This window comes from Melospiza georgiana, chromosome 3 (genome assembly GCF_028018845.1).
Source record: "Melospiza georgiana isolate bMelGeo1 chromosome 3, bMelGeo1.pri, whole genome shotgun sequence".
Classification (NCBI taxonomy): Eukaryota; Metazoa; Chordata; class Aves; order Passeriformes; family Passerellidae; genus Melospiza; species Melospiza georgiana.
In genome coordinates this window covers 2,591,806-2,619,073 of record NC_080432.1, presented here as the reverse complement: position 1 = coordinate 2,619,073, position 27,268 = coordinate 2,591,806, and the positions used below count along the sequence as shown (strand labels likewise).

The 27,268-nt window shown below is 45.2% G+C and overlaps 1 protein-coding gene across 2 annotated transcripts in view; it reads right to left on the bottom strand.

Annotated features, from left to right (window-relative positions):
• MSRA (methionine sulfoxide reductase A) overlaps window positions 1-27,268 on the bottom strand; it is a 242,287-nt gene continuing 215,019 nt past the window's right edge. For both annotated transcript variants that reach the window (XM_058020270.1, XM_058020272.1), the window contains exon 6: window positions 1-835. In XM_058020270.1, coding sequence (XP_057876253.1) covers window positions 671-835 — 165 coding nt within the window. In that variant the 3' untranslated portion in view covers window positions 1-670. The remainder of the gene's footprint in view (window positions 836-27,268) is intronic.

The window sequence follows — 27,268 nt, the reverse complement described above, 5'->3', positions numbered from 1 at the left end:
TTTTCTTGTTCTGTCATTTATTGCAGAGCAGGAAACAAAACTGAATTCTTTTTGTGTTTATTCACTTGGAACTGTCAAAAAGAAGCGTCATATTACAATTTTATTTTTTATGGCTAAAATAATTTCAGAAAATAGGCACTACAGATGGTACTAAATGCTGTGAGAGTGGAGTTGTGGTGGGAGAATCACTGATCTGATCAATTCCTCATTCCCAAAGACATCACATTCCAGGGTTGTGACATTCCCAAAGACATCACATTCCAGGTAAGGAACCCAACCACATCTCCAGAAATCAAAGCTCTGGGAACACCAGGAAATTAATTAACCCCAAAAAAAATCAAAAATTCCAAAGGCATTGGAAATGCAAAGCAGCTACGGGTGCAACCACCTCCTAATTCCCCCTTTTAACAGCATTTCAAGCCAAACTTCAGAAGTTTGGATCTCTTTCCACCTTTCCAGATGACAAGGAAACCCCGGGAGCTGCACAGAGCAAGAATGGGAGCAATTCCTGCCTCTACTTTGGCTTTTGAAAACTTATAATTATGGAAAGCCTCCCCAGCAGATTCCCAAATCTTTATCCACAGATGCTGCAGGAACATCCATCAGGGTTCCTGGTCTTTTTCTTCCCAAGCTCCCTACCATGAAGAGGAGGTGGTGGAGCAAGCCCAGGCTATTTCCTGACGCCCATGGGGCAGGAGACCCCCGTCCCTCCCAGGCCACAGTACCCTCCAGGGTTCTTGCTGAGGTACTGCTGGTGATATTCCTCAGCGTAATAAAACTCAGGCGCCTCCCGGATCTCCGTGGTGATGGGGCCAAAGCCTTCCTCCTTCAGCACCTGTCAGGAAAGACATTAGTGAATGACCTTAGGATTCCTCCCTGAAGGAGCCACAGGCTGTCTCTCAGTGCTCACACTCCCAGCCCATCCCTGAAAGCTTTTTCATCCCTGCTCTCGTGGTGTTTTGCTTTGCTCGGAGGCGTTGTGGGCACAGAGAGGGAGGGAGCCATCATCCCCTTTTAATGGCTCATTTGTTTAATCTGCCACGGCCACGCTTTTATTCTCTTTATTAACCCAGCCAGCGATGTGGAGCCATCAATAAAAGTGGAAAACAAAGGGAGAACACGCTGGGATCCACCCCGGGAAGCTGCAGTGTCCAGGAACCTTCCCTGGAAAGTGCCTCAGCCTCGAAATCCACCCCCAATGTCCTTGTCCAAGAAGAATTTCTGGGTGAAATTTCAACCCCAAGGATGTCCCTGGGAAATCAGAGCACTTGGGCTTTTTGTTTTTTCCACAGAGTCACTGCAATCTCATTCTTCAAAGAGAAAAGTTCCATCTTGACCAGAAAGTTTTAAGTTTTAAGGCAAATTATGGCTCATTTTGGAAAGATTTGCCAATACTGTGGACCAGGAGCAATAACCACTTGGCAGGAAGAGAAGACAGAATGTGGGTGGGGATTTTAAATTAGACTTTAATTGCTTTCTGATATCCCCTAGCTGAATTTGAAACTCCTGAGAGGTTTCTGACAGAGGGAATATCTTTTTAAGATGAATTGCTGTGACATTTCCCCCATTACATTGTCCTTTCCTAAGGAAACTGGTAAACACCAACATTTTGGAGCCAATTCTCTTCTCAGTGTGGACATGACTTGTGCTCTGAAGTCTGTGCTAAAACCTAGTAAGCACTTTTAATTAATGACAGAATCCTGTTGCAAATTGTAGTAATAAATACAGGATGTGGATAGAATTGATTGAAGGGTCAGCATTTAGGATTCCCAGAAAAATATTTGTTATCTATCATATTATTAAATATATAAATAAAAATAAAGGGAAATCATTGCATGGAATCACAAAATTATGAATCTGCCATCAGTTATCAAGTTCATCCTCAAGTTCAGCCTTGATCCCAAAAAACATTGGTTATGGAAGATCTCTGGCGATGGAGATCTTCATTCCAATATTTTCCATTCTGTGAGAGAATCCCTCCTAATCCTAGCCCAGTTAAATCCAGTACTTTAATTTAAACCCAGCATTGCTGGGTTTACTTAAGTAAAAAGGAAATCCTTCCGTTCCTCTTTCATCTCTGACATGGCTGGGGAGAGGCAAGGATGACACGCAATGGAAATACTTCATTTAAACAACAGTATTTGGGACAAAAAGTTTCCAAATTCCCCCCCAAATCTGGGTTTTCCAGATCCTGCCCCAGTACAGCCAAGCCCTGCCCTCAGCCTGACAGCAGCTACTGGGCTTTGGAGAGCACTGCTCTGATTTATTCCCACAATTTCACCATCTAAAGGAGACATTCTGCTGTGTTCAGTCTTCAGTCAGAAATGAAGTGATAAGATGGACACAAAATCCATGATGGACCAGTCTGGAGAGCCCTGAGTTCCCAACTCTACACCAGATTTATCAGCACAGCTTAGGAAGGTGCTGACTCATTAATTCCTTGTGTTCCCACACAACAAATTGAGATCACAATCTCAATTTCACAGGAACCTAGCCTTATTTTCCCATGTAAAACTACCAACCAGCTTTTTTCCATCTCTGGGACAGGCTTTATCCCAAGGGAATCAGTTTATTCACCTGACAGACATGTGAGTAAGGAAGATAAAACATGTGAAGCTTTGCACTACAACACATCAACAGCACCAAACACAAAGAGGTGTCAACACAGCTCCTTTTACAAAGCACTGTTTCACTTTCTAACCTTCCCAGCACAGAGAAAACACTTTGGAGTGATCTTCACTGCTGAAAGATGGCACAAACTCTGCCATCCTGGGCATTACTCATTTACCTGCAGCTGTAAATGCAGTCAAAATTGGCCTCTCCCCCTTCCCTGAGTCATGAGGATGCTGCTGGAGCAGGAGAGATTTTTCCACTGTGTTTTCCACAGTGTTTGTTACAGATTTTTAACCTGGGACTTTTCCATTATTGGCTTCATTTTGTCAGTTAGGGAATCCATTCTGTTCGATGTGGCACCACAAGAGGGCATAAACATCATTTATCCCTCCCAGGCCATTAAAACCTGAATAAAGCAGAGCCCAAGATGAGTCCTTATATTGCACTTTGGTGCTGTTGTCACTGGGAACCCCTGGCCCTGACACTCTGCCAAATCCCACCTTGGATATTAGGATTTTAAAGGGAAAATTATTTTCCTCGCACTGGCAATGTTGATGTGAAGATAAAAACATCACTGGGAGACATGGGAAAGTTCAGGATGTTCAGCTGGCTCTGGCAAGTGTAAATCAGCCCACTCTGGATTGATTTCCTGCCACTGAGGCTGATATAATTTGATGGTAATCCTGTTCTAGAAGAATTTTTAGTCCTCTCTGTCTCAAAACTCCTGAGCCATCCAATGAGACTTCTCATTACCATGCTGCATTTAACCCTTGGGATTTTTAACTCATTGCAAGAAATTTTTAAGGAACCATTGGATCCTTTTTCCCTCCAATATTCCACTGCAATTCAAAGATAATTTATTCCTTCAGAGGATTTCTGTGGCTTTTGTCACAGGAGAGATCAAAACCCTGAAAAATCATTGATTGTTAACCCAGCTGTGCCAAGTCACTGCAACATCACAAGGGGCCCTTTAACTGCTTATAATGCAGCCCAAAAATCCTGCCAGATTCCACCAGGGAGGGGCCAAACCAAACCAGAACCCAAATCTCACACAGCTGCAGAGGGGACACTGGAACAGGAGGAAGGAATCACAGAATCATTGAGGTTGGAAAAGACCTCCAGGACCATGGAGGTGTCAAAGTCAGCACTGGGAACCTCAGCACTAAAAGTTTGCCAGCCAGCCTGTACTTTCAGCATGTAAAAGATGTGTTTGATAATTTTCCTAATTCTTTGCAGATTGTGAAAGTTTATTTGCTGTTGTTTGCTTTAAACCTCTGCCTGACCACTGATGACCAGATTCGTCATTTTATCCTCTGACACTAAACACTGGATCTCAGAATCCTCAGCTGGATCTCAGAATTCCAAGTGTGGGGTTGGAAGGGACTTTAAAGCTCATCCTGTTCCACCTCCTGCCATTTTCAGGGACACTTTCCACTATCCCAGGTTGATCCAAACTCTGTCCAACCTGGTCTTGGACGCTTCCAGGGATCCAGGAGCAGCCACAGCTTCTCTGGGCACCCTGTGCCAGGGCTTCATCACCCTCACAGGGAAGAATTTCTTCCTAACATCCAATCCAAACATACTTTCTTTCAATTTGAAGCCCTTCCCCATGTCCTGCCACTCCAGGTTGTTATAAATTGTCCCTCTCTACATTCCCTGTAGGCTCTTTCAGGCACCAGAAGGTCCAAAATTCACCCCAAATCCTTCTCTTCTCCAGGGTGAACAACCCCAATTCTCTCAGCCTTTCCTCACAGCATCCTCCATCCCTCTGATCATCCTGGTGTCTCCTAATGCAATTCCTTCTCCCCTCTCTCCACAGAAATCTGGATTTTACCCCTCAATCCGGCCCATTCACGTCTTCAGCCAGACCCACAGCCTTTCACTCCCAATCTATAACCCAGGATTGTGGGTTATGGACTCTCACCCTTTTCCTGCATCTCTCCAGCTCTCCTTCCCCACTGCAGTCACCGGGGTGACTGGAATTCCACTGTGCTCAAGAGCCCCAGGGATTTATTCAGCCCTGCACTTACATTTCCTCTTTCATTCCCCATCCCTTCCCCAGCAATTCTTTGCATTCCACTTGCCTTCCTGACCTCTGCTGAGCACGGAGCAGATGTTTCCAAAGCACCATCTGCAATGACGCCAGAACCTCTTTCCCGGGCTAATTTAAACCCTCTCATTGTGCCTGCACTTGACTTTTATTGACATGGAATTTCAGCAGCTATTTTCTGTATTGTTGTCGGATTCTTCTGCAACTTTTTTGTAGCCATGTCTGCTTTGGCTCACCTGGAATAACTCCAAACCCTCAGCGGGTTGTGGTGCGTCACCATCCTCTTTTTTCCAGCCCTTTTGTGAGGATATTGAACTGCACAGCTTCCCAAGACAGGTTAATCTCTTTTCACTGCAGCAACTGCACAGTTATTTGTACCTTTTATTTCCTATTTGTACCTCAGAAGAGCAACTTTCCTCTTAGTCCACATGTGGCACCTCATTGTGCACCCTCTCTCTTCAAAAAAAACCTGTATTATGTGTACAAGACATGAGTCTCCTCATGCTAAAGTCATTATAAATTTGACAAAAAGGCTTTAAAATTGGTTTTGCTAAATGAAACCATTTAATTTTACGAGCAGAGGCATTAGTAAAGCAGGGGAGTATTAATTGGCTTCAAGCATTTTGTGGCTTTTAATAAAAATGGCATCATCCTGTGTTTGATTCAATAGACACTTTATAAACCAGTTTATATGAACATCCATCCACTTTGTCTCGTGTCCCAGTGAGTTGCATGAAGCTGCTGCATTCCTAAAATCTCCTTGAAAAATCCCTGATGTTGGAAACACCCCAGAGCATCCTGCCATGTGTGACAGCTCCTGCACCATCACTCCTGATGTCAAACTCTAACAATCCCACCGAATAAAATCTGCTGGGCTCTCCCTTCATTGCAGTGTCTACTCAAAATTTCACACCAGCAGCGGCAATCCTGAATTTCAGCTCTTTTTCCAAAAGTTCTAAGAATTAAAGGAGCTGCGCTATGGAGAAGAACTGCAGGAATTAGTTCTGTGAACTCTTTATGATGGGAGACTGCGGGAATCCTAGACACTTGATCCCTGTGATATTTTTAACTGGAAAACAACTTAACTGACTTTGCCAGGTTTGTGGATTATTTCCTGGCAGGTTTGGGGGCAGAAATCCAGCCCTACAGCCTCTCTTGATCCAGAGAATAAACTTTGGTCCAGAGGAATGAGCAATCACCAATGTTTTATTTTCTCCTTCATTTATTTTCTCCTTCCCTTCCCTCTCTGTTCTGGCAGTTCAGCCCACTCTGCTGTGTCATCAATGATATATGATGTGAAATTGTTTCCTTTGTGCTGCCTTCAGTTGGCTGGAACAGCTCAGTTTGTCACACCGGGTCCAGTCTCCTCCATGTCACTTACTGATGTTGGCTTTTCCAAAGTAATTGATGCCAGCAACCTCTACAAGTGCTGGAATGGGCTGAAATCCTGATTATCTGGTAAAACCTACATTCCCAGCCTGTAGTTGACCTGCTTTTGGAAATCATGTGTTTATGACAGGAAGAAGGAGCCTGCCAAGGGAAATGTGGGAGCAGTGGCTGGTGAGCGCTGAAGTCCAGCCCCAGCTACCACATGGGCTGGGACCAGATATCCACACTCCCCTGCTTCCAGCTGCCTCTGCCCTGTGGATTCCATGGCATTGATGCATTTGATAGGTGGTGCTGGGATTGATTAGCAAATGCTTTTCCACGGGGCTGTGGAGTGCTGCATAACGAGCTAATGCTCACACAGGCTTTGGAGAGCTGTGTAATTCCTGAGTATTGTTAATATCCTTGCAGGGAAGCTGTCTGCTCTCAGAACTCTCCTTGCAGAGTGTCTCTGGCAAATCAGGCAAGATCAAGACTGGGAATGATGGAATCATGGGGGTATAAATTCTTCATTTTTCACAGAATGGGCACATGGATCTAAGGGCAGAAATGGTGAAATCCACAGACTCTGCGCTGGGAGAGGAAAGCAACTGCTGTGGGACTAAATTTGAAGAAAAATGTCATAGATTCATGGAATGCTTTGGGTTGGGAGAGACCTTAAAGACCATCCAGACCATGGCCAGGAACATTTCCCACTATCCCAGGTTGCTCCAAGCCTTGTTGAACCTGGCCTTGGACACTTCCAGGGATCCAGGGGCAGCCACAGCTTCTCTGGGCACCCTGTGCCAGGGCCTCACCACCCTCACAGCCAAGAATTCCTTCCCAAAATCCTATCTATTCCTGCCCTCTGGCAGTGTACAGCCATTCCCTGTGTCCTGTCCCTCCATCCCTTGTCCCCAGTCCCTCTCCAGCTCTCCCGGAGCCCCTTTAGGCCCTGGAAGGGGCTCTGAGCTCTCCCTGAATCCTTCTCCTCCCCAGCTCTCCCAGCCTGGCTCCAGAGCAGAGGGGCTCCAGCCCTTGGAGCATCTCTGTGACCTCTTCTGGACTCTCTCCAGGAGCTCCACATCCCTCTCATGTTTGGGATCCCCAGAGCTGGACACAGAGCTCCAGGTGGGGTACACCAGCGTGGAATCAGCTCCCTTGACCTGGTCCCACAGCTTTAGAAGCAGCCCAGGATACATCCTGCAGGGATTACCCGTTCCCTGGTCAAAGAGGAGCAGTGCTGCTGCAGGAACCTGCAGGAATTTTTCCTAGGGATGTATCCTTCCAGTGCAACACAGAGAAAATACAGGTAAGACGGAAATAGGATAGAAAAAGAAAGATGGTACAAAATCTAAGCTTAAGAATCCTGATTTTCATCCATAAAACTGCAACACTGACTTTGTCCAAGCTTCTCCCTGTTGACAAATCTCCCACACAACAGAATACATCACTGAAATGGAGAAACTGATCCTGGCTGGAGACACATCTCCAGGAGCCTTAGGGGAAGCTGGGTGTGTGTATAAAGTGTGTTTTGAAGATCTGGTCTCTCTGAAATGTTTCCCTCTTAACCACTTAGCTTGGAGCAGGTTGTTTGGTCACTCCTCCCTGCCAGAGGGGAAGGAATTGCTGGGCTTGGATATCCATCAGTCCTGCCAAGGTAAATCACAGTTGGGTGAGAGCCTGGTATTAACACAGCCCCAAGTGGTTGTGCTTAGAGGGTCTAGGGAGGACCAGGAGTGCAGTTTGTCTGATATTTTCTCCTGTTTTACCTCTGAGTGTAAAACCTGAGTGTTGCCCACAACAATGAGCTCTGCCAGCTGAAATATCCCATTTATCCAGCCAGATTTCATGCTACCTTCTCCCACAAGAGGAAAAGAGGAGCTTTGAATTTGTCCTAAATCATCTTAAAGGCAACTGACAGCGAAATAAAATCTGCAATTCTATTTTTTCCTGTTGGATGCTGATCCTGTGAACGTGCATAGGAAGGAAGTTGTATCCTGCTCTCCATCATATCCATCTAATTCTGGATTCAAAGCTTTTTAGCTCCAGATACTGCCTGGTTTAACAGGATCAGCTTGACCCAGAGTCTTTACAAGCTTGACCTTCAGCGTGGAGCTTCCTGAACACCCATCCTGTTTTCTCCTGAGGGAAGAGAGATGAAAGTGGGGAATGGCACGGGCGGGCATTTAAGAGGTAGAGGGAGATAACATTAGCAAAGATAAAAGACATCTTGCTCCAGTAGCATCTGGGAGCTAATTAGGTGTTGAAGGAGCCATTGAGAGAGATGGAAATTCTGTTTGTCTGGCCAATTTGAAGGCAGCCAAACAGCCTCTTACTGCACATCCTGCATGGATAATTGATGATGCCCAAGAAAACTCCTGCCCCGTCCTGACTTCCAGTGATCTAAAGCTCAAATCTCCTCCGTGGCTGGAGACGGCAGAGTCGCCTCCCCTAATCACTCATCCATTACTCTCATATTCCTGAAATAAACACGGCCAGGGCCAAGCTGGGATGGGGGAAATGACCCACACACAGAGCAACAAAGCTCAGAGCAGAATGCTGGAGACCACAAGAGGTTTGGCCCTGGATGACTCTGAGAAACCAACTCAGATCCAAAAATACTCTAAGATCAGGCAGCCCTAGCTGCCTGTGGACAGAATAAAATCCTCCACATGTAAATAGTGCGTTGACAAGACTTCCCCACCTCCATTAGCTCAGGTATCTCTGGATCACGTTTTGTTCCAAGTGCAGAGCAGCTTGTGGTGCTCCCTTGGGTGTGAGCCCTTGGCAATGAATGTAAGGCTCTGCAATTATTTTTTATTCAGGGGAGCAGCAATGAAGAAGTAAAAACGTTCATTTGCCATATCAAACCCAGAGGGCTCAGGTCAGCTCTGCTGTTACACTGCCATCATTTTATTTTTCTCTCTGGTTTTCCATCAAGTATTTCTTCCATGATATATAAGCATGAAAGTTTCTCAGGAACACATATGAGTTTTGCAGAGAAACAATTTATCTTTACTTAAACTCATCCTGAAAAAAACCAGAAATTACTTCTGTTGTGATTGGAGGGAAAATCTTCCAGACAAGAGACCATGCACAAATATTTACCACTAAAATAATAAAATTTGCTATACTGGAATAACTTAAATATCCTTGCACTGGAAATCATTGGGAAACTTGTCATCCCTGTTTACTATTTTGCCTCTAATAACACACTGAGATTTTTCCCTTCAGCCTCCCATGACCATTGGTTTATAACCCTAAACCATTTAATCCCTTCAAAAAGCTGGGAGGTGGTTTGCATTTTGCTGACCACTCTCTGGAGAGGTGAACAACTCACCCTGAACACCCACCATGAGCATCACCTGCTAAACTCGATCCTGTCACCTTTATTTTCAGTCTGTATTGCTGGTTTCTTATATAAGGAAATATCTCAGAAGGATCCAACATGGGTCTAATATTCCCATCAATTTACAGCAAAACTATTCATGTTACACATGGAATGTTCCAGCAAAACAGCATTAGAAAGTCACAGAATCTTTTTGGCTGGAAAAGCCCTTTTAAGACTCTGAAGTCCAACCATCCTCAGCACTGCCAAGGCCACCACTTATATATGGCCCATCAGATATTGCCTGTGCTCTAATGCAGTTTAAGGGGAAGGAATGATAAAGGATGGTCCTGGGAAAGGGAAAAATCAACACCACGTTTTTCTGGTTTTTTGGATATTGTCCCCTTTTTTTTCCCAATGGACACACCTTCTCCAAACATCTTTAATCCCCCATGGCTGCCCTCTCCAAACATCATCAAACAGAGAGGAGATGGATCCAGCATGAGACTGATCTAAACACCACAACAGTGCACATCAAATGAAACAGAAAATCGAGGTCCCTTTGCTGGATCTCAAGGATCAGTGCAGCTCTGTGAAATTTCCAACGAAAAATCCCACTCTGGTTTAAAACAGAACCCAAATTCTTCTGCCCCCTGCCCAATGTCAGGCAAATGCTGCATTTCCAGCCTAGGTCTTTCTGACCTTTCTGTCCAGCTGATTTCAGTGGAATATTTGCTGGATTTTTAATCCACATAGCAGATCAGAGAGAGGCTGAATACTTTAAAGCAATTTGGATCCTTCAGGATGACAAATTGTTTCTGTTATCGAATATATGCATAATTACTACTAAAATTATATTTGAAATGGCTACCAAGCAATACAATTTTTAGCCCATTCCAAGGACTGAAAAGTCAAGAGAAAATGAACAGAGCACGTTTTAATCAGAAGATAAGTAGTTTTCCAGCCACTATAAATAGAAAAGGCTGGAAGAACCCATCCAACAAGCAGGAGAAAGCGCGAGGAGGGTAAAATTCCACAGTGTTTTGGCTTTGGACTTCAGAAGGTAGTGAGTATGAGATAGTGTGAAATACAAAGAAGTCTTTGTTGTTTACATCTGAAGTTTAAAAGTGGCACAGTGTGAATAAACAAAGGATGTTCCATGAGACGCTGCAGCAGGGATGCGCTCGCTCCGTTGGAGCTCCACATAAACAGAGGCATCGCCTCCGTGCTTGAAAAAGAGAGGGAGGTAAACTTGAAAGCTTTGCCTTCCAGAAAATCTCATTTACCAGGATCCTCAGGCTTTTAAGTGGTAGGGAAAACACACACAAGCTTAATAAGACCAAGATCTGGATCATTTAGCATTTGCTTTCAGGTTGGTTAAGCTCCTTCCTAACGATAACGGTGCACGTGCTCTGCAAAACCTGAATTAGCTGTTCCTTATCTTCCCAGGGAAAATAAGTTTTGTCCTCAAGAATTGGGATAATATCAAGCAATTTCTTTTCTGGCAGACAATAAAGAATACTGCCTTGATAGTTTCATGAGTTAACTGATTGTTTTCCAGGAGGGTGTATAGGATAATTGGTAAGGACAAAATTTAAAGATGCCCAGATTCAGTTCAATAATCATGACAATATTTCCTGTTGTGGAGTTACATAGCATTGAACTTGATCCATAGGATCATGGAGTCATGGAATGGTTTGGAGTTGAAAGGGATCTTTAAACCCACTCAGTTCCAACCCCTGCCATGGACAGGGACACTTCCCACTATCCCAGGTAGATCCAAGCCCCATCCAGCCTGGCCTTGGACACTTCCAGGGATCCAGGGGCAGCCACAGCTTCTCTGGGCACCCTGTGCCAGGGCCTCCCCACCCTCACAGGGAACAATTCCTTCCCAATATCCCATCCATCTTTGCCCTATGGCAGTGTGCAGCTATTCCCTGTGTCCTGTCCCTCCATCACTTGTCCCAAGTCCCTCTCCATCTTTTTTCCAGCTTCCCTTCAGGTACTGGGAAACCACAATTAGGTCATCCCAAAGTTTTTCTTTTCCAGGCTGAACAACCCCAATTCTCCCAGCCTTTCCTCACAGGAGAGATGCTCCACCCCTCTGATCAACTGGGTGGGCTCAATTTAGTTATGGTACCTGTATACATCTTTCAATGCAGAAGTCTCCCCCTATTTGACAAATCTGACAAAACTTGAATTTTATTCAAAACATTTTCATCTCTTCCTATGATGTAGATAGAGGGTAACTTTTGATGAAGTTAAAAATAAAATTGTAATGATTTCCCCTGTCCCTCCATCCTTTGTCCCAAGTCCCTCTCCAGCTCTCCTGGAGCCCCTTTAGGTTCTGGAAACAGCTCTAAGATTTCTCTGGATCCTTCTCTGCTCCAGGTGAACACTCCCAGCTCTCCCAGTCTGTCCATGATTTAATACAATTCCCTTTCCTATACAATTGTGAAAATTGTTGCAGCAAGACCATTTTACCAGAGGAGGAGGAAAAGATGCACTTGGGTGGAACAGCAGCTGCAAACCCAGCACCATTTCACAGCTGCCAAAAGTGCTGAGGGTTCAGCAGCAAGGGTGAAAATAAAAATGCTTCATAAGGAAACAGGGTGAATCCTACAGCTTCAGCTCCTTCCCACACCATCCCTACTCACAACAGGGAGTAATTGTGTGTACAGGGCACCTACAATCACAGAATTACAGAATGGTTTGGGTTAGAAAGCATCTTAAAGCACATCTAGTTCCAACCCCAAAACTTTTTTTTTATCTGACCGTATCTTTTATGAGCAGCAGATTTCTTTCTCAAGCTTCTTGATCAGCTCTAGTGATTTTTTTATTAAAGGGGGGCACCTCAGGCTTCCAGAAAAGTATCAGCGAAGGAAACCTCCAGAGCTTCTTTAGCTTTTCCACCTGCCCCAAGCTCTGCCTGCTCCTAGAAGAGTTTAGGTACAAACAATTCTGATATATTTGATTAGTGACCCTCAGCACAAACACAACCCACGGGGGCTGAGATTTGAATGAGACTTACAGTCAACAAGTTAATTTGTTGGGAAGCTTAGAAAATACAAGACCCTTTTGAAGTTCAGGGTCAAATTCCACTCATTGTATAAATCACCCACCACCACTGGAATGGATTTATGCGTCTGGAAAGGAGATTTGAATTTGGCCATTAGTAAAACAAAATACCGAGCTGATTGAGGCTGGAGAGGAAGCAAAGAAAATGCAGGGAATGGACTTTACATTTCAGAGAGAACCTGGCATTTGCAGCACATCATCTTCCTGCCAGCTACAGAACAGCAGTGACTTGGCAGAGGCTCCATGGCCAGATGTCACCCTCATCTGGTTCTCTTGGCTCAGGCTGCTCCTTTGAAATGAGCAGCAAAGCAGGGCGAAGATGGCTCTGCCTGGTGCTCCCTGCACAAGGAATAGAAGGAGGAAAAGTTCCCCACCTCCCCAAACCTGGCACTGCTCTGCACCATTTTGACAAATTCACAGCCCTCACCAGGCAGAATCTGGGAGGTGGAAGCAGAGTCAAGAACCAGAGAGATTTGTTTGACAGCTGCCTCTCGCTGGGTGATGGATACAGCACAAATCCTCTCCGGGTGCTTTCCCTGCAGCTTCAAACACTTCAGCACTCAGAGCCCTGGTGCATTTCCCAGGATAAAACCCTGCACTTGGATTTCTTTGTTTAAAGGCATTGCTGTGTCTCTATTTCACTGCACCTTTCTAACTGGTTGTTTTATTTAAAGAGAGAGATCCTTGAAATGAGATGATCTTTAAGATCCCTTCCAACACATCCTACTCTGATTTCTGCATTTCTATTATATTACCACAACCAAGAGCAAGGAGAAAAACATCAGGGTATTCCCCACCTAAAACTTGCCTCTTTTGGAGTTAATTGCTATTTAGGCAATTAAGGATTTATGGTAGATATGAAGGGACACAGCCTAACACCACATGTTCCTCCTAAAACACTTTCAGATACACCAGGAGATCTGAACTAATGGCCAAATTTTGGTGGGGTTTTGACATGGCAGCAAAGTCCCCAAATGCCTTTAGACACAGGGAACAAAAGAGACAGGCACAGACCATCCTGGCTAAACCCCCCACGTAAGTGACCTTCCCTCAGAAGGAGAATTCCTTTTGAAACCCAACACCTGATAACATGTGTGTGTTTGTATACACATCAATATGTGCGATAAGAAGGCTGCTCCGTGGCAGAACCTGCCAACAAACCCATTTTTTGTCACCATCTGCTAGGAAGAGAGCGAGCACCTGTTAGGAGCAGCTGCCTGAATGCAGAATGTAGGTAAGAGAGAAAAATCAGTTTCATTTTGGACTTGGCCTGCTGCAGGTAGCACATGGCTTCCACCACCGAGGATGCCAAGTGGTCCTTTTTAAGTTTGTCCTAATTAAGAGCATTATGAAACCTCCAAATTGTTCATTTATAGGCTGTTACAGCAAGTAAAAGAAGTGATGGGGCCCCCCAAAACACCTCCCCACCTCCACTGGGGTCTCTGCCCTGTTCCTTGCCTTTTTCTTTCTTGAAGCCAACGGAGCATTTGGAGGAGCCGCGCGTGGCTCGGTGCCTCTCCTGGCACAGCAGCTGCACCAGGACGTGTTGCTCTGAGGAATCCCAGCACTAGCAACACCACTTGACTCCTTCCTTTGGAGAACAACTGCTTCCCTTTGGCTGCCTCCTTGTGTCCATCTCTGTGGGGGTCCTGGGAGGGATTTTGGAGGGATTTTGGAAGGAAGCGAGGGCGCTCGGTCCAGGCACTCGCTGTGATCAAGGCACCAGCAGCTGCCAGCCCTGCCATGCTGTCCTTTCTCAGGGGGAGCAACGGGGTTGCCACCACCCAGAGAACTTGGAATGGGCAGAAAAAAACACACGAAAGGATTTCCCACCCTCATCCAAGCGACAGATCCAAGTTCACAAGTCAGCATGGCCTCTCCCACCGCGCCTGACACCACGGATGGTCTCAAATCTGCTGCCCTTAATCCCCACTTGTGGCATCTGTGTATCCATGGAAGGAATGAGGTCATTCAGTTTGTCCTTTCCCAACCTCCCAAGCATGGGTTGTTCCTTATTCTCTTCAGCAAGCAATGCTTTGTGTACCATGGCTGACTGTGTGACACAGCCACTCAACCAGTGACAGCCCCAGCACCTGCCCATCCCTGGGAGTCAAAGGGATTTTAGTCCTAAAAATCAGCCATCCTGCAAGGAGTCTTCCTCTTCCCCTTTACCACACAGCCCTACATCTAAGAATCATTTGGGGAGGAACTATAAGACTATGAGGAACTCCCGTCTCCATTACCAGCAACAGGAGGTCAATGGATGGGCTTGACTTGGAGAGGGAATATTTGAAATGGGCACCAATATTTGGGAGCCCTTTCAGCTCCAAACATCTTCCCTTTTTTTTTTTGTTGTTTCCCTGTTTCCTCATTTTATCTTCCATTTCTTGTCTTCCCAACAAGTCGCAATCCCCTGTTATGAGGATGATAAATATTTTTTTATAAATCATCTGTCGGACCCATTTGACCCCAGAAATTTGTATTTTTTTAAATGGAAGCAGAAAACTGGTGGGACTGTCACATCCTGTGAAAACCCAGAGGCTTGTGCACACAGGCAGTGCCCTGAGGAATAAGGGAGATTCCCAAAGTGCTTTTGCGGCTCCAAGCTCTGTGATGTGCTTTACAGATCAAATGCTGATCCCCAAAAAACCCAACCCTGATTTCCAACTGTGAAAACAACTGTTTACCTGGATCAAATGCTGATCAAAAAAAAAACAACCCTAACCCTGATTTCTGCATGGAAAACACCCAAACAGCTCGAGAGCGAGTGCACGAGGCTGAGGGAGAAATCCCATTTCTCCTGCTTGTAAAGGAGTAAATCTGCTCTTGCTGCAGAGAAACCCACCTAAAATCACACAAAGCCATCCCACAGAGTCCCTTCTCCCTGCAAAGCTGCACCTGCAGCCGTGTGGTTTAGCACAGATCCGCCGGTCAAGCAGGAATTCTTTTTCCTAATGCAGATTTCTCTCCGTGAGCACATCTGTAAGCTATAGATCCCTCCCTCCTGGGACAGGCCTAATGGCCTCTGCATCCACTCTGCCTCATTTCTTTGGGAGGTGTTGGCTCTGCATGGGAGGGCTGAAGAGGGTCTTGCACTGAGGGATGTTTGTTCATTCCTGAATTTAAATGTACAAACAGAAAGCATGGGTTGTTATTGCTGAGAGAAATATCAACAGAGGGCTCAAGAGCCACAGACTGGGGTGTCAGTGACACAGAAGCATCCAAGGACAGGATGGGGTAGCTAATTAATGCCCTAGCTAATTAATGTCACCCCTGGCCTCTAAATTGGTCATATATTTCCTTAAGAGCTTCTGCTCCCCACCAGCCAAAGGGCAGCAATGCAGGAGTACAGAGAGGGCAAGTTTCAGCCAGGAATCTCCTCCTGGTTCATTTCCTGTGATTCCCTGATGGATTTGGGATGTCTGAGGAAGGCAGGGATATTGAACAGCTCAGTGCTGACTTTGCATGCAGAAGAGAAGGGGAAGAAGCTGGAGTTGAGCTCAGTTATGAATCATGAGAGCAGAAATAAGAGGTGTCCATGCCCAGGTGGGAGGGGATCCTCCACCAGGAAAGCTTCCCCTCAGAAGAAACATGGGATAAATCCATCCTTGAGAGCAGCCCAGTGAAGCTCTGCTACAAAGCAACATCCCTTGGGGCACCCTGAAATATTAAAATATTAAAATTCTCCAAAATTTTACCACCAGCACATGCTCAGATGAAGAACCTCAAATCAAGAAGAGGTCAGTCTTAAAAACAATGTGGAGAAAAATCCAAACTCTCCTGCCTTATTAAAAAAAAAAAAATCCAGCAACTGAAAGAAAAAACAAAAAAAAAAAGAAAATAAAAAGGCTTGTTCATGCTGTTACAGTTTAGGAACTGCTGGCATCCCTGTCTCTGAGAGGAAGGGATGGGGAGCTGACTGCTCAGCAGCTGAGAACGTGTGTTCTGGAAGCAGCTCCCGGAGCAGATGGTGCAATGATTACTGCCAGTAAATGTTAGAGCCCTCTTTTCCTTCCTTTTTTTTTTTTTTTCTTTTTCCTTTTTATTTTTTTTTAACTAGAATTCTGAACAACAGGGGAAAAATAATTACAAATAATACATGAAAGCAGCTTGATTTCCTTTCTTTTTCCCCTCTCTCTGAGTGTGCCTTGCTCCTTCTCTGACACCTGACGCTGCAGAAGGGGATGTTCCCTGGGATTGCTGGGATGATGGAATCCACTTCCAAGCACTTTGTTCTGGGGAGTTTGACATGGCTTTTGTGCTGCAAGCTGTGTTCCCTGGGAAATGAGGAGCTGCAGGATCATGTGCTGTGTATGGGATGCTAAAAACAGGGAAAAGGAGAAGGGATGCAGCTGTGTATAATGGAAGGTGTCCTTGCCCGTGGCAGGGTTTGGAATTGGTGGCCTTTGAGGTCCCTTCCAACCCAAATCATGCTGGGATACAATGATTTCATGATTTGAATTGTCACCCTGCTGGCTTGTGGTGTGATAAACGGTCCTTGGGCCAAGAAATGGGAATTATTTTTCCTTTTATCATCAGGGTCTGGCTCCCCCGGCCCATCTCTCTTTCCAATGTCTCTGAGCAGCCTTAAAACATTTCTCCCCCATTTCCTCTCTTGTTCCCCTCTCTTTGTCCCAACATTCTCTTTCTTTCCCCCTTAAAATTAGATTTTTAAATTTTTTTTTATTTTTTTGCTTTCTAGTAGGGCAGCTTGTCCCCCAACACTTTAATACCACTTTAAATCTCCAGGAGACTCTGGGAGGTCTTTTTAAAAAAAAAAAAAAAAAGTGATTTTTTTTTTTTTTTTAAATTTGGCACGCAAATTTTTAAAGAGCAAGCATCAGCCAGGATGGGAAGGATCATCCCTGTCATCCTGGAAAACACACTGTGGTGCTGGAGCAGACACAGCCAGAGCAGCACAACACATCCCCCTGCAGCATCTCTTGAGGGCTTCAGCTTTTAAATGCTGTGACATCTCTCCCAAATGTGTCTTGGGGTTTTTGGTTTTTTTTTTTTTGAGTTTTTTAGTGTCGATAAATTAAGAAAAGCCAGGGAAATTTCCATTGGGAGATAAAAAAAAAAAAAAAAAAAAAAGGCAGGATATGCGCAAAAACCGCCTCCTTCCTGAAATTCAGATCCCTGCTCTGCAGCAGGGAGGTACCAAAGCCTCTCATAGACAGGCTGGGAGAAATATTTTAGAATTGAAAACAACATGTTTTTCTCCAGCTTCCTGCTCCCAACAATTTTGGCTGGAACTTTAAAAATATCAGTCTGAGGAGGCAGAAAACTGGCACAGAAAATGTCAACCCCCCCACCCCAAATTAATGTTTGCTGAAGTATCAATCAACTGAGAGAAGAGGCTTCTGAGAGGAACTGTCAGACATCCCTAAAATGGGGAGCATCCAGCTCCACTGGCAACAGTGAGGTGCCAGAATTCCTCAGTGTGATTCCAGGTCAAAGCAAATCACATTTTCAATTAGAAGGCTGAGGTTTCTTTGTGACCATACAGGGAAAGGAATGGTCAACATCTGCTAAATTATCAAATTCTTCTTGCTATTAGCCATGAAATTCCTCTTTGAAGGTCAGGCATGGTTTTTTCAAGGTGAAGCCTAACAGTAGTTAAAGAATAACATTTTTTAATTTCAGTTATAATAATTTTGAGGCTTTGTTGGGATGTTTTCAATTACAATCACAGCTCTCATCCTTTGACAGCTTCCAGGGAAGAAAAGAGGGGAGTAAATGAAATGTTGCATCTTCATTCAAAGCCTGCAGCACTCACCAAACAAAACTGAAATGAAGGGTTCCAAGAAAGTCAGCACTGGACCATCCATGAATACTCCTCTCCTTGAGATGCAGCACTTGTATCAAGGACACAAACCATCAATAATGACAGCAGCAGTGTTTGTTCTGCAATTTGTGGGTATTCAGAGCCCACTCCTCAAATCCCTGCTTAAATTGTGGCAGCACAAATGGAGTTGGACAGAGCCTGGTCCTCGAGTCCTACACCATTTTCTGGGTTCAAAGGCTGAGCGTTTTAGCTGTGTAATAATGGGTGGTATTACCAGGTATTGTGATGAAAATAAATGTTCCTTGAAATGAAAATACCCTCTTTCCACGGAGCATGAACCTGGCTTTCTCTTTCTTCTCTGCTGGATCAGTGGTATTTGCAGAAAAACTCTTGTGCCACTTGTGGGATAGCACTTCATGCTGAGCTATCAAGGAACAGGTCAGGCTTGGGGGTGTTTTCTTTTAATTTGTTGTTCCAGCTAACTGAGGACACCAGATTTAAACTGGCAGTGCAAACACAGATGCTGCATCTCTGACACACCTGAGCATTTCTTGTCTGATTGATAAATTGAAATCAGTAACGGTGAGGAAATGTGCAAGGGATGTGATTTATTTTTAATATTTTTTTTGTCCTCCCCAGGCTGGATGGGACTTTGAGCAATGTGGTCTAGTGGAGCCATGGCAGGGGTTGGAAGTGATGATCCTTAATGTCCTTCCCAAACCAAAACATTCTGTGATTCTCTTTCAGAGTACATTTGCTGAAACCCCATTTTTCCTGCATGTTAAAAGCATTTGCCCCCTGCTACTGAAGAGTTTTATTATCTTCTCTGAGCCTGGCTTGGTGAAGGCAAATCTCTCCCCATCTCTTTCTTTATATGGTTCATAAAGAGATCTTGGGGTCAGCAAGAACAAGGCCAAACTGCACTCCAAGACCCCTTTACAGCCCCAGAGGTGTGATACTGTTTTCATGATTTTCCTGACTGTCTTCACATCCTGCCTGATGCTGATTTCATGGGATTACAAAGAGAGGCTTAGAGATTTCACTAAAAATATCACCCAAGAAAATTTTGTCTTTGGGGACAAATTGATTTGTGATCCTGTAAAGTCAACTCAAGATTTATGAGGCTGCAGAATGAGAGGCTGGGGCAGGTCCCTTCCCTGCCTGTCCCTCTATATGCCTGCTTGTAAAGCAGATGTTGCAATATCTGTACTTGCATATCACTGAATTGTGTGATATGAGGGCACTGCCTGACCATGTGGGAGCCATGGCATTGCCTGACCTGGTGAGGGGTCCCAGGAGATGCAGCCATGAAGACCATGGTGGGAAAACTGATAAGGAACTGGCACAGGGTTCCCAGAAAAGCCCTGGATCCCTGGAAGTGTCCAAGGCCAGGCTGGAGCCACCTGGGATAGTGCAAGTTGTCCCTGCCCATGGTGGGAGGGTGGGAACAAGTTGGTCTTTGAGGTCCCTTCCAACCCAAACCACTCCATGATTCTCATGCCAGCCCTTCACTTATCTTCCCTCTAGTTTTTAAACTTTCAGCAAAGCTCTGCTCCTCACCTTTACCCAACGAGTGCCTCTGAAGTGCTTTGGGAACCTGAGGCCAAAAAGTGCAACACAAAACTTTGACAAATCCCACGCTGGCCTGTTGTTACCAGGCCCCTTAATGAGGATAATTTATAGAATTCCACTACCATAAATGCATTCCAGCCATCCCTGCCCCCCCCCCCCACCCCAAACAAGGAATCAATTGAGGGAAAATGGCCCATGACAGGAAAGAAGGAGAGGTGGATTAAATATTTAAAGCGTTACTGTAAACGAAGCCAGGTCAGTAATGAGCTTCCCCCGAAGCCACTGGGAGCTCACATTAATGCTGCACTTGACTCCTGCAGGTCTCTCCCACATGCCAGCAAAACTCTCCCAAGTTGCCAAGCAGACACATGGAACAAAGCGCTGTGTTGACTCTGTATGTGTGTGCAGGATGGGGAGAGAGATTTAACCCCTTCCGTACATCCAGAGCCATAAAATGAGACAAGAATCAGAAATTGCTCTCATTTGGATCTGGGGTTGACTTTTAGAAATGAGATAATCAAGTTCCCATGAAGGACTGTGATTCTGCTGAAGAAGTTGAGCCAAACATAGAATAAATGGATTCTGTAGGTTGAAACTGAAGTGTTTGCAGAGGAGAGGTGCTGGAAATAGAATCATGGAGTGGTTCTGGTGGGAAGGGACTTAAGGATCATTTAGTTCCAACTCCCCCACCATGGTAATTAACACTCATTTCACCACATTTTTCCAAAAGAATTCATTCTATTACGTGTGTAAACTGGGTCCTGCACTTAGTATTGTCCAATTGCCCTCTTGGAGCTCATTTAGGCATTGCAAGAGCTCTAAGGTCTCCCTGGAGCCTTTTCTTTTCCAGGCTGGACAACTCCAGCTCTCTCAGTCATCCTACTGTCCCACAGCAGAAGCAGCTCCATTTCCAGCCTTCTCAATGGATCTTTTTTCCCAGTCTTCTCCCATGTCTTCCAGCCTTGCTGCTTTCCACTCCAAATACAATAGTTATATTCTTTTGCCTAAACCAGATCCCTGTGAGCTCCATTCAATGCAACGTTCTCTTTTGACACAGAACAGATATCAAAACTCTTGTTAAATTCTCTGACTTCAGACTTCCAGCAAATTTCCTGCTGACTTTCCAGCAGTTCCAACTTTCCAGCAGTTCCTTGTAGACCTGGTCGCCTTTTCTTGCTTACAAGAATTTTGCAAAGGCTTTGATTATTTGCGCCAGTATATTTCAAGGAATTAGTATGGTTGATGTCTACGCTGCCAGGTCCTCCTTTCCCATTAAGACAGGAGCCAAATATTCCTTATTCCAGGCCCCCACTACCTCACCCATCTCCTGCAAGTTCCAGCCACTTGGAAGTGCCAACAGCTCCAAGATCAATATGAAGAGGATTGGAAAACCATGGAAAAACCACCAAGATCTTCAAAAACAATTCTTGATCATCAAGAGTCAAGCACTCAGAAATGGATGAAAAAGGAAGATTTAAATCCACACACGAAAAGCAAAATCTTCAACTATTAAAAAAAAAAAAAGGCTAAAAAGGGCCCTGAAAGGATTGCGCAGCCCAGGACAGTGGAGGAGTCCCCATCCTTGGAGGGATCTAAAAGCCATGTGGATGTGGTACTGGGGGACATGGATCAGTGGTGGGCTTGGAAGCACCAGGGAATGGTTGGACTCAAAGGTCTTGGAGGGCTTTTCCAACCTCAGTGATGGGCACAGGTAGAAGAACTTCATCATCAGAACTGAAAGGGTTTAGAGCAGTCCATGGCATGTTTTTATCCCATTAACTCCCTTTCCCATCCTTTCCCAGCACAGTTTCAAAGATGGGGGGCCAGGGATCATTCCCAAGGGTGGTTTGCACATGGCCAACCTGTCTCCAAAAGTAAATTAAGAGTATGTGTAGTAATTAATACCATGGATGAAACCAGGCTCTGCCCTTCAAGCTTCACCCATGAAGCACCTCTTAATGAGGCAAGTAGAACCCAGGGACAGAATCATCCAAGAAATCTCTTGGATGGAGACATGGACATTAACCAGAGCAGGCTGGCAGGCTGGGACTGTCCAGAGCATTTCCTACACGGTTTATTCACATTACAGAACTTTAACACTGCACAATTTCTGAGGCTGTTTGGGGCATCTCTTAATCTGTTTCATATTAATTAGCGCTGTTGTGCTGCTTTTTTTTTTTTTTTCTTCCACCTGTACATTATCAAGCAGCTGAAAACATTATTCCACTAATTTATCTGCTGATGACATGAGCTGGGGTGAGCAGTCTTCAGTCATTTGTCATTTGGATGGCACTTTGGCTCTGGCATTTCCATCCATCTTCTCCCACTGGATGATATTTTGCAGATAAATCTTTCAGAATTAGGCGATTTCTACCTCCATGATATCTCTGAGCCTGAGGAGCTGATCTCTGCTGTGCTGCTGAGCGAGAACCTGCATGAGCCAACCTCAGAGTGGCAGGGTGCTGAATCTTTCCGAGATTTTGGAAAGATTTCCAAAGGAAGATTTCCAAGATTTTGGGATCAAACTGGCTGTCAAAATAAGCTTTTTTTGGCAAGCCAGTGGGACCTATCCAAGGATCTCCCAGGATTCTGCCACTGATCCTCTTCCCTTGCTCCTTTGGCAGCAGAGCATTATGACTGGATGATCACAGAGGTCTTTTCCAATGATTCCATGATTAAACTTCAGGACAATTCACCCCAGCCTGGTGCCTGTTCATTGCTCTATCCCCATATTTTTGCTGTGTTGGGAATCCACAGCCTCAACTCCTGCACTGATGAAAAGCTCACTCAAGCTCCAATATGAGAAAATCCCTAAATCCTCCATGGTTTCAACCTCCCAAATCATCCATTATCAGCTTTGTTGTAGTGGTTGGCACAAGGAATAGGTCCAACAGGCAATGACTGACAGTTTTCTCCTAAAAAATGGTACCATCTGGCAAAGCAGAACTGCCATTCCACATTATCCCGGTCCTCCAAAGCATTTCTGTCCCCTGTCCAAGGCCCATGAGCAACCAGCAGATGTGGACAGGGTTGGAGAGAGAATCTGAACCACAGCTGTGGCTCAATTGGCCATGAAGACACGTGGAAATTAAATAAAAAAACATTACAACCAAAATCTTCTACTCTCGGATAAATGAGGTTATTCCCCTCACAACGGGAATATCTGAGAGAAAAACCTCACTAGGTGTTAAATGGTACTTGATCCATTTTTATGGGAAGGATTCTGTGAGATGGTTGCCCAGAATAACAAGGAACCACATTAGCTGACCCAGGGAATCCTTTCCAGACCCAAGTTTCTGTTCTCTTTAAACTAAATGAAAGGAAAATGCAGTTCTCATCTCTGAAAGGAAAATCAGTTTTCCTGGAGCCCTGACATGCAAACAGGACTTTTTTTTTTTTTCCCATCTGCAGCAGTTCAGACAGATTTAATGTGATTAATGCTGCTAAACTATGTCACCTATGGCATTTTTCTGCTTTCCAGTAGATGAAAAGGCTTCTGTTCAAAAAGAAAACTGCAATATGTGCTGCATGAAATGCCAGCTGGGAGTGGAGGAAGAGAGTGTAGCGATGGCAGATACTTGATTTAGCTCTGCATCAATAAAACATCCACATTTGTAAGAGAGAATGTGATGGAAAACATCTTAATTGAGTGCTATTTGCACCAGGACATTGGGCCACTCACCTGGAATCACTTCCAGGATGCCCTGAATGCAGTCTGAATTCAGACTTAAATCTCCCCCATTCAAAGCTGTCACCGAAAGCAATGTCACAAAGAATGAACTGAATGGGTCTGAGGCAAATTTCCATCTGATTTGGGTAGGAAGGAAGACCCATGAGGACTGGCCTAGCAACCAAGTTCAACAAGCTTGGGGGTGCTCACCTGGAGAAGAGAAGGATCCAGGGAGAGCTCAGAGCCCCTTCCAGGGCCTAAAGGGGCTCCAGGAGAGCTGGAGAGGGACTGGGGACAAGGGATGGAGGGACAGGACACAGGGAATGGCTGCACACTGCCAGAGGACAGGGATGGATGGGATATTGGGAAGCAATTCTTCCCTGGCACAGGGTGCCCAGAGAAGCTGTGGCTGCCCCTGGATCCCTGGAAGTGTCCAAGGCCAGGCTGGACAGGGCTTGGATCAACCTGGGATAGTGGAAGATGTCCCTGCCCATGGCAGGGGGTGGAACTGGATGAGATTTTAAGGTCCCTTACAATCCAAAACATTTCATGACACTTTGACCTTTGAGTCCAACAAGTCACTGAGTTACATAAAAAATCAATACACCAGTATAACAAGCTGAGGTGTCCCCTGGCCAAAGGCACAAGTGCTGCCGCAAGGAACCTGCTCAGAGCTCCCCAACCTCCCCAGGTGAGTGCTGGAGCTCTTGCTGCCTTCTGGACAACTTGCCATGGGAATTGTATCAGTGGAAAACGAACCCACAATATTTTGTGCCAGTTTACATCTCTGAAGTGGCTCAGCGCAGGAATGCAACCATGTGGGAAAGAATTGTGGAAGGGGGCAGCAGGACAGAGGAGAAGCCAGGATCTCCTCTTTTCCCAGCCGTGCGACTGCACCTGGATCTGATCCTCCTCCTCCTCCTCTTCCACCTCCTCCTCCTGCAGCTCAGACTTTGATGCCAGAGGAGCTATTTTGGTGCAAACTGGGTGTGAAGGGAACACAAACCGTGGTGTCCTACATAGCAGCCTGCTGGCAGTGATGGCACAGAGAGTCCTGACTCATGTCCCCTTCACGGAAATTCCTTCTCCAAAGTTTACATCACCTGGCAGCTTTTTATTATTTTTATTATTTGGGTACCTGGCAGTCAGTGTTTGCTGCTCCTCTCTCTGTCAGGAGTCCAAATACAGCAGAAGACAACATCCAGGATGCTACCAGTGATCAGAAATTAACTGTGGCTTTATAAAAGGCAGGATTATTTTGTTCCTATTTATCCTGATGAAAGGATGTTGCTGACAGGGGGTGTTTTACTTTGTTCTCACTGTTGGGGTTTTTCACATTATCAGAGTTTAGCCTCTTAACCAACTTTTAAAGGTTTGCAGCAGCAAAATAATCTGAAAAACTGTCTTTTTTCCACAACCACATCCAAGCAGGGTTCAGGATATTCTTCCCCCAGTCTGGTTAAGCTTCCCTGCGGCATCCAAATCTCTCTTTGTTCCATGCCATAAGGTCTTGCAAATCCTGCTGAGGAGTGGCTCCAGATCCTCATATTATGGAATTTTCTGATCTTCAGCACAAGCTCTGAGCTGTGCACATGCCAAAACACACAGGAAGACCCCCAGAGGCTGTGATTTGCCAGCGGGCACTGGAGTAGATGGCTTTGGCAATCTGGCCAGAGCAAGAGCTCTCCATCCCAGCCTGGTCAACCAGGTGGGTCATCAAATCTGCTCCACTGTCTGAAAAGTGCTGGATCAAAGGTATCCACAAAGAAGGATCTCAGATTCCTTCTCAAGTCCGTTCTAAATCTCCAAGACAACACCTCTTCTCTGCATCTTTATTCTTTGAAGATAACAAGGAATGACATCACAATCTTGCAGTACCCAGAGCTTGTCCTTTTCCTCCTAATACCTTCTGAAAAGGAAGGAATTGTTCTAATCTGGAGGTCTCATCTACTCCAGTCACCTTATCTCCAAACCTGACTTGTTTTGTCTGAAATAGGAAGGCTTGAGCTATGCTTTTCCCACACCTCATTATGTTTAAAGTAAGATTAAGGCCCAGCCTAGGTGGCTGCCATGAGAGCAAAGGGCTGGGTGGACCTTTGGTCACCCCCAGCAAACCTGGTCCTGTGTTTTCATACAGTTTGCACAATTTTCAGTGTTCCAGAATAACAGATTGTGTGAAGGAAAATTTGCCTCGTGATGGCAGAAAGTTGCTTGCAATTCCCTGCCCACAGAACAGACCTGAGTCTTAATCTGATTCCTGCTAGATTTGGGTCCACATCCACAAACAAAATTATTCCAGGTTTGCATCAGTAGTGCCAGGGACTGTGAAAATGCCTGAAATTTCCATTAAATCCCATTTGTGCACATTCCAGTCTCCCCTCCACACCTCTCCAGACATTTTATTGAACTGTTAAGAATATTTATTATGGGGAGTACCTTTGGGAGACAGATGTAAATATGTTCTACCAGGGTTTGTCCAACTATCAAAATAAATGCATTAGCTATGTAACTCCTGAAGTTCCTGAAAAAATGACCTAATTTACATTTTGTCAAGGCACTAATGCCTCTAGGCCAGTCCTGCTAGGTAACACAGGGTTAGTACTTGGATAGAGCCTTCCTGGGTGTTTGGAACACAGAGAAGGTTCAGATGGGAAGGAAAAAAGCCCCGATTCTCTGAGAGCACAAGGATGAGAGCAGGAGTTCATGGAATCACAGAACGTCCTGAGCTGGAATGGACCCACAACATCATCCAGCCCAGTTCCTGGCCCTGCACAGACACCCCAACAATCCCAAACTGTCCCTGAGAGCATTGTGCAAATGCTCCTGCAGCTCTGGCAGCCCTGGGGCTGTGTCCATTCCCTGGAGAGCTGTTTCACTCCCCAAACACCCTCTGGGGGAAGAACCTTTTCCTGATTCTCAACCTAAATTTCCCCTGACACCACTCCAGCCACCCAAATCTGATGGCAAGCCCAGGGTATGAACACCAAGAGCTGCCATTCCCCCAGCATCACCTCAATATTCCACTTCCTCTCCACCTCCAAGTGCTGTGCATTAATTTAGGAATTTATTATTTAACATGATCTTCCATCTGCAGGGCTGTGCAGATTTGTGACTTTGACACCAGAGCTGGGAGGTGGCAGCACAGCCAGGCAGGCACATTAAAGAGCAGAGCAGTGACACTGCCTGCTGAGAATTCAGGTTTTTCTCCTAAGAAGTTACAAGAGGAAACATTTGTAGTGTGTCTCGGTGACATCTCTGGGAATAATCCCCACTGAGCCCCTTCCCCTCTGCTTCTTAAGAAGTCACTACCTATCCTTATGTTTGGAAATCTGTTTCTAAGCAGCTTTACCTCATTTCAGCTCAGTCTTACAATGAGGGAGCTTCCACCATCCCCTGCAGCTAAACTATGAATATATTCTAGTTCACTTCCCCAGGCCTGGCTTTCCTCCCCAGTTCAAACCAGTTGCTCCAAGGAGCAGTGTGACAGTGTTCACAGGGGTCTTAGGATGAGGGAAGAGGTGAGGATCTGACTCCATGTTTCAGAAGGCTTGATTTATTATTTTATGATATATATTACATTAAAACTATACTAAAAGAATAGAAGAAAGGATTTCATCAGAAGGCTGGCTAAGAATAGAAAAAGAAGGAATTGATAACAAAGGTTTGTGGCTTGGACTCTCTGTCTGAGCCAGCTGGGCTGTGATTGGCCATTAACCAGAAACAACCACATGAGGCCAATCACAGACCCACCTGTTGCATTCCACAGCAGCAGATAATCAATGTTTACATTTTGTTCCTGAG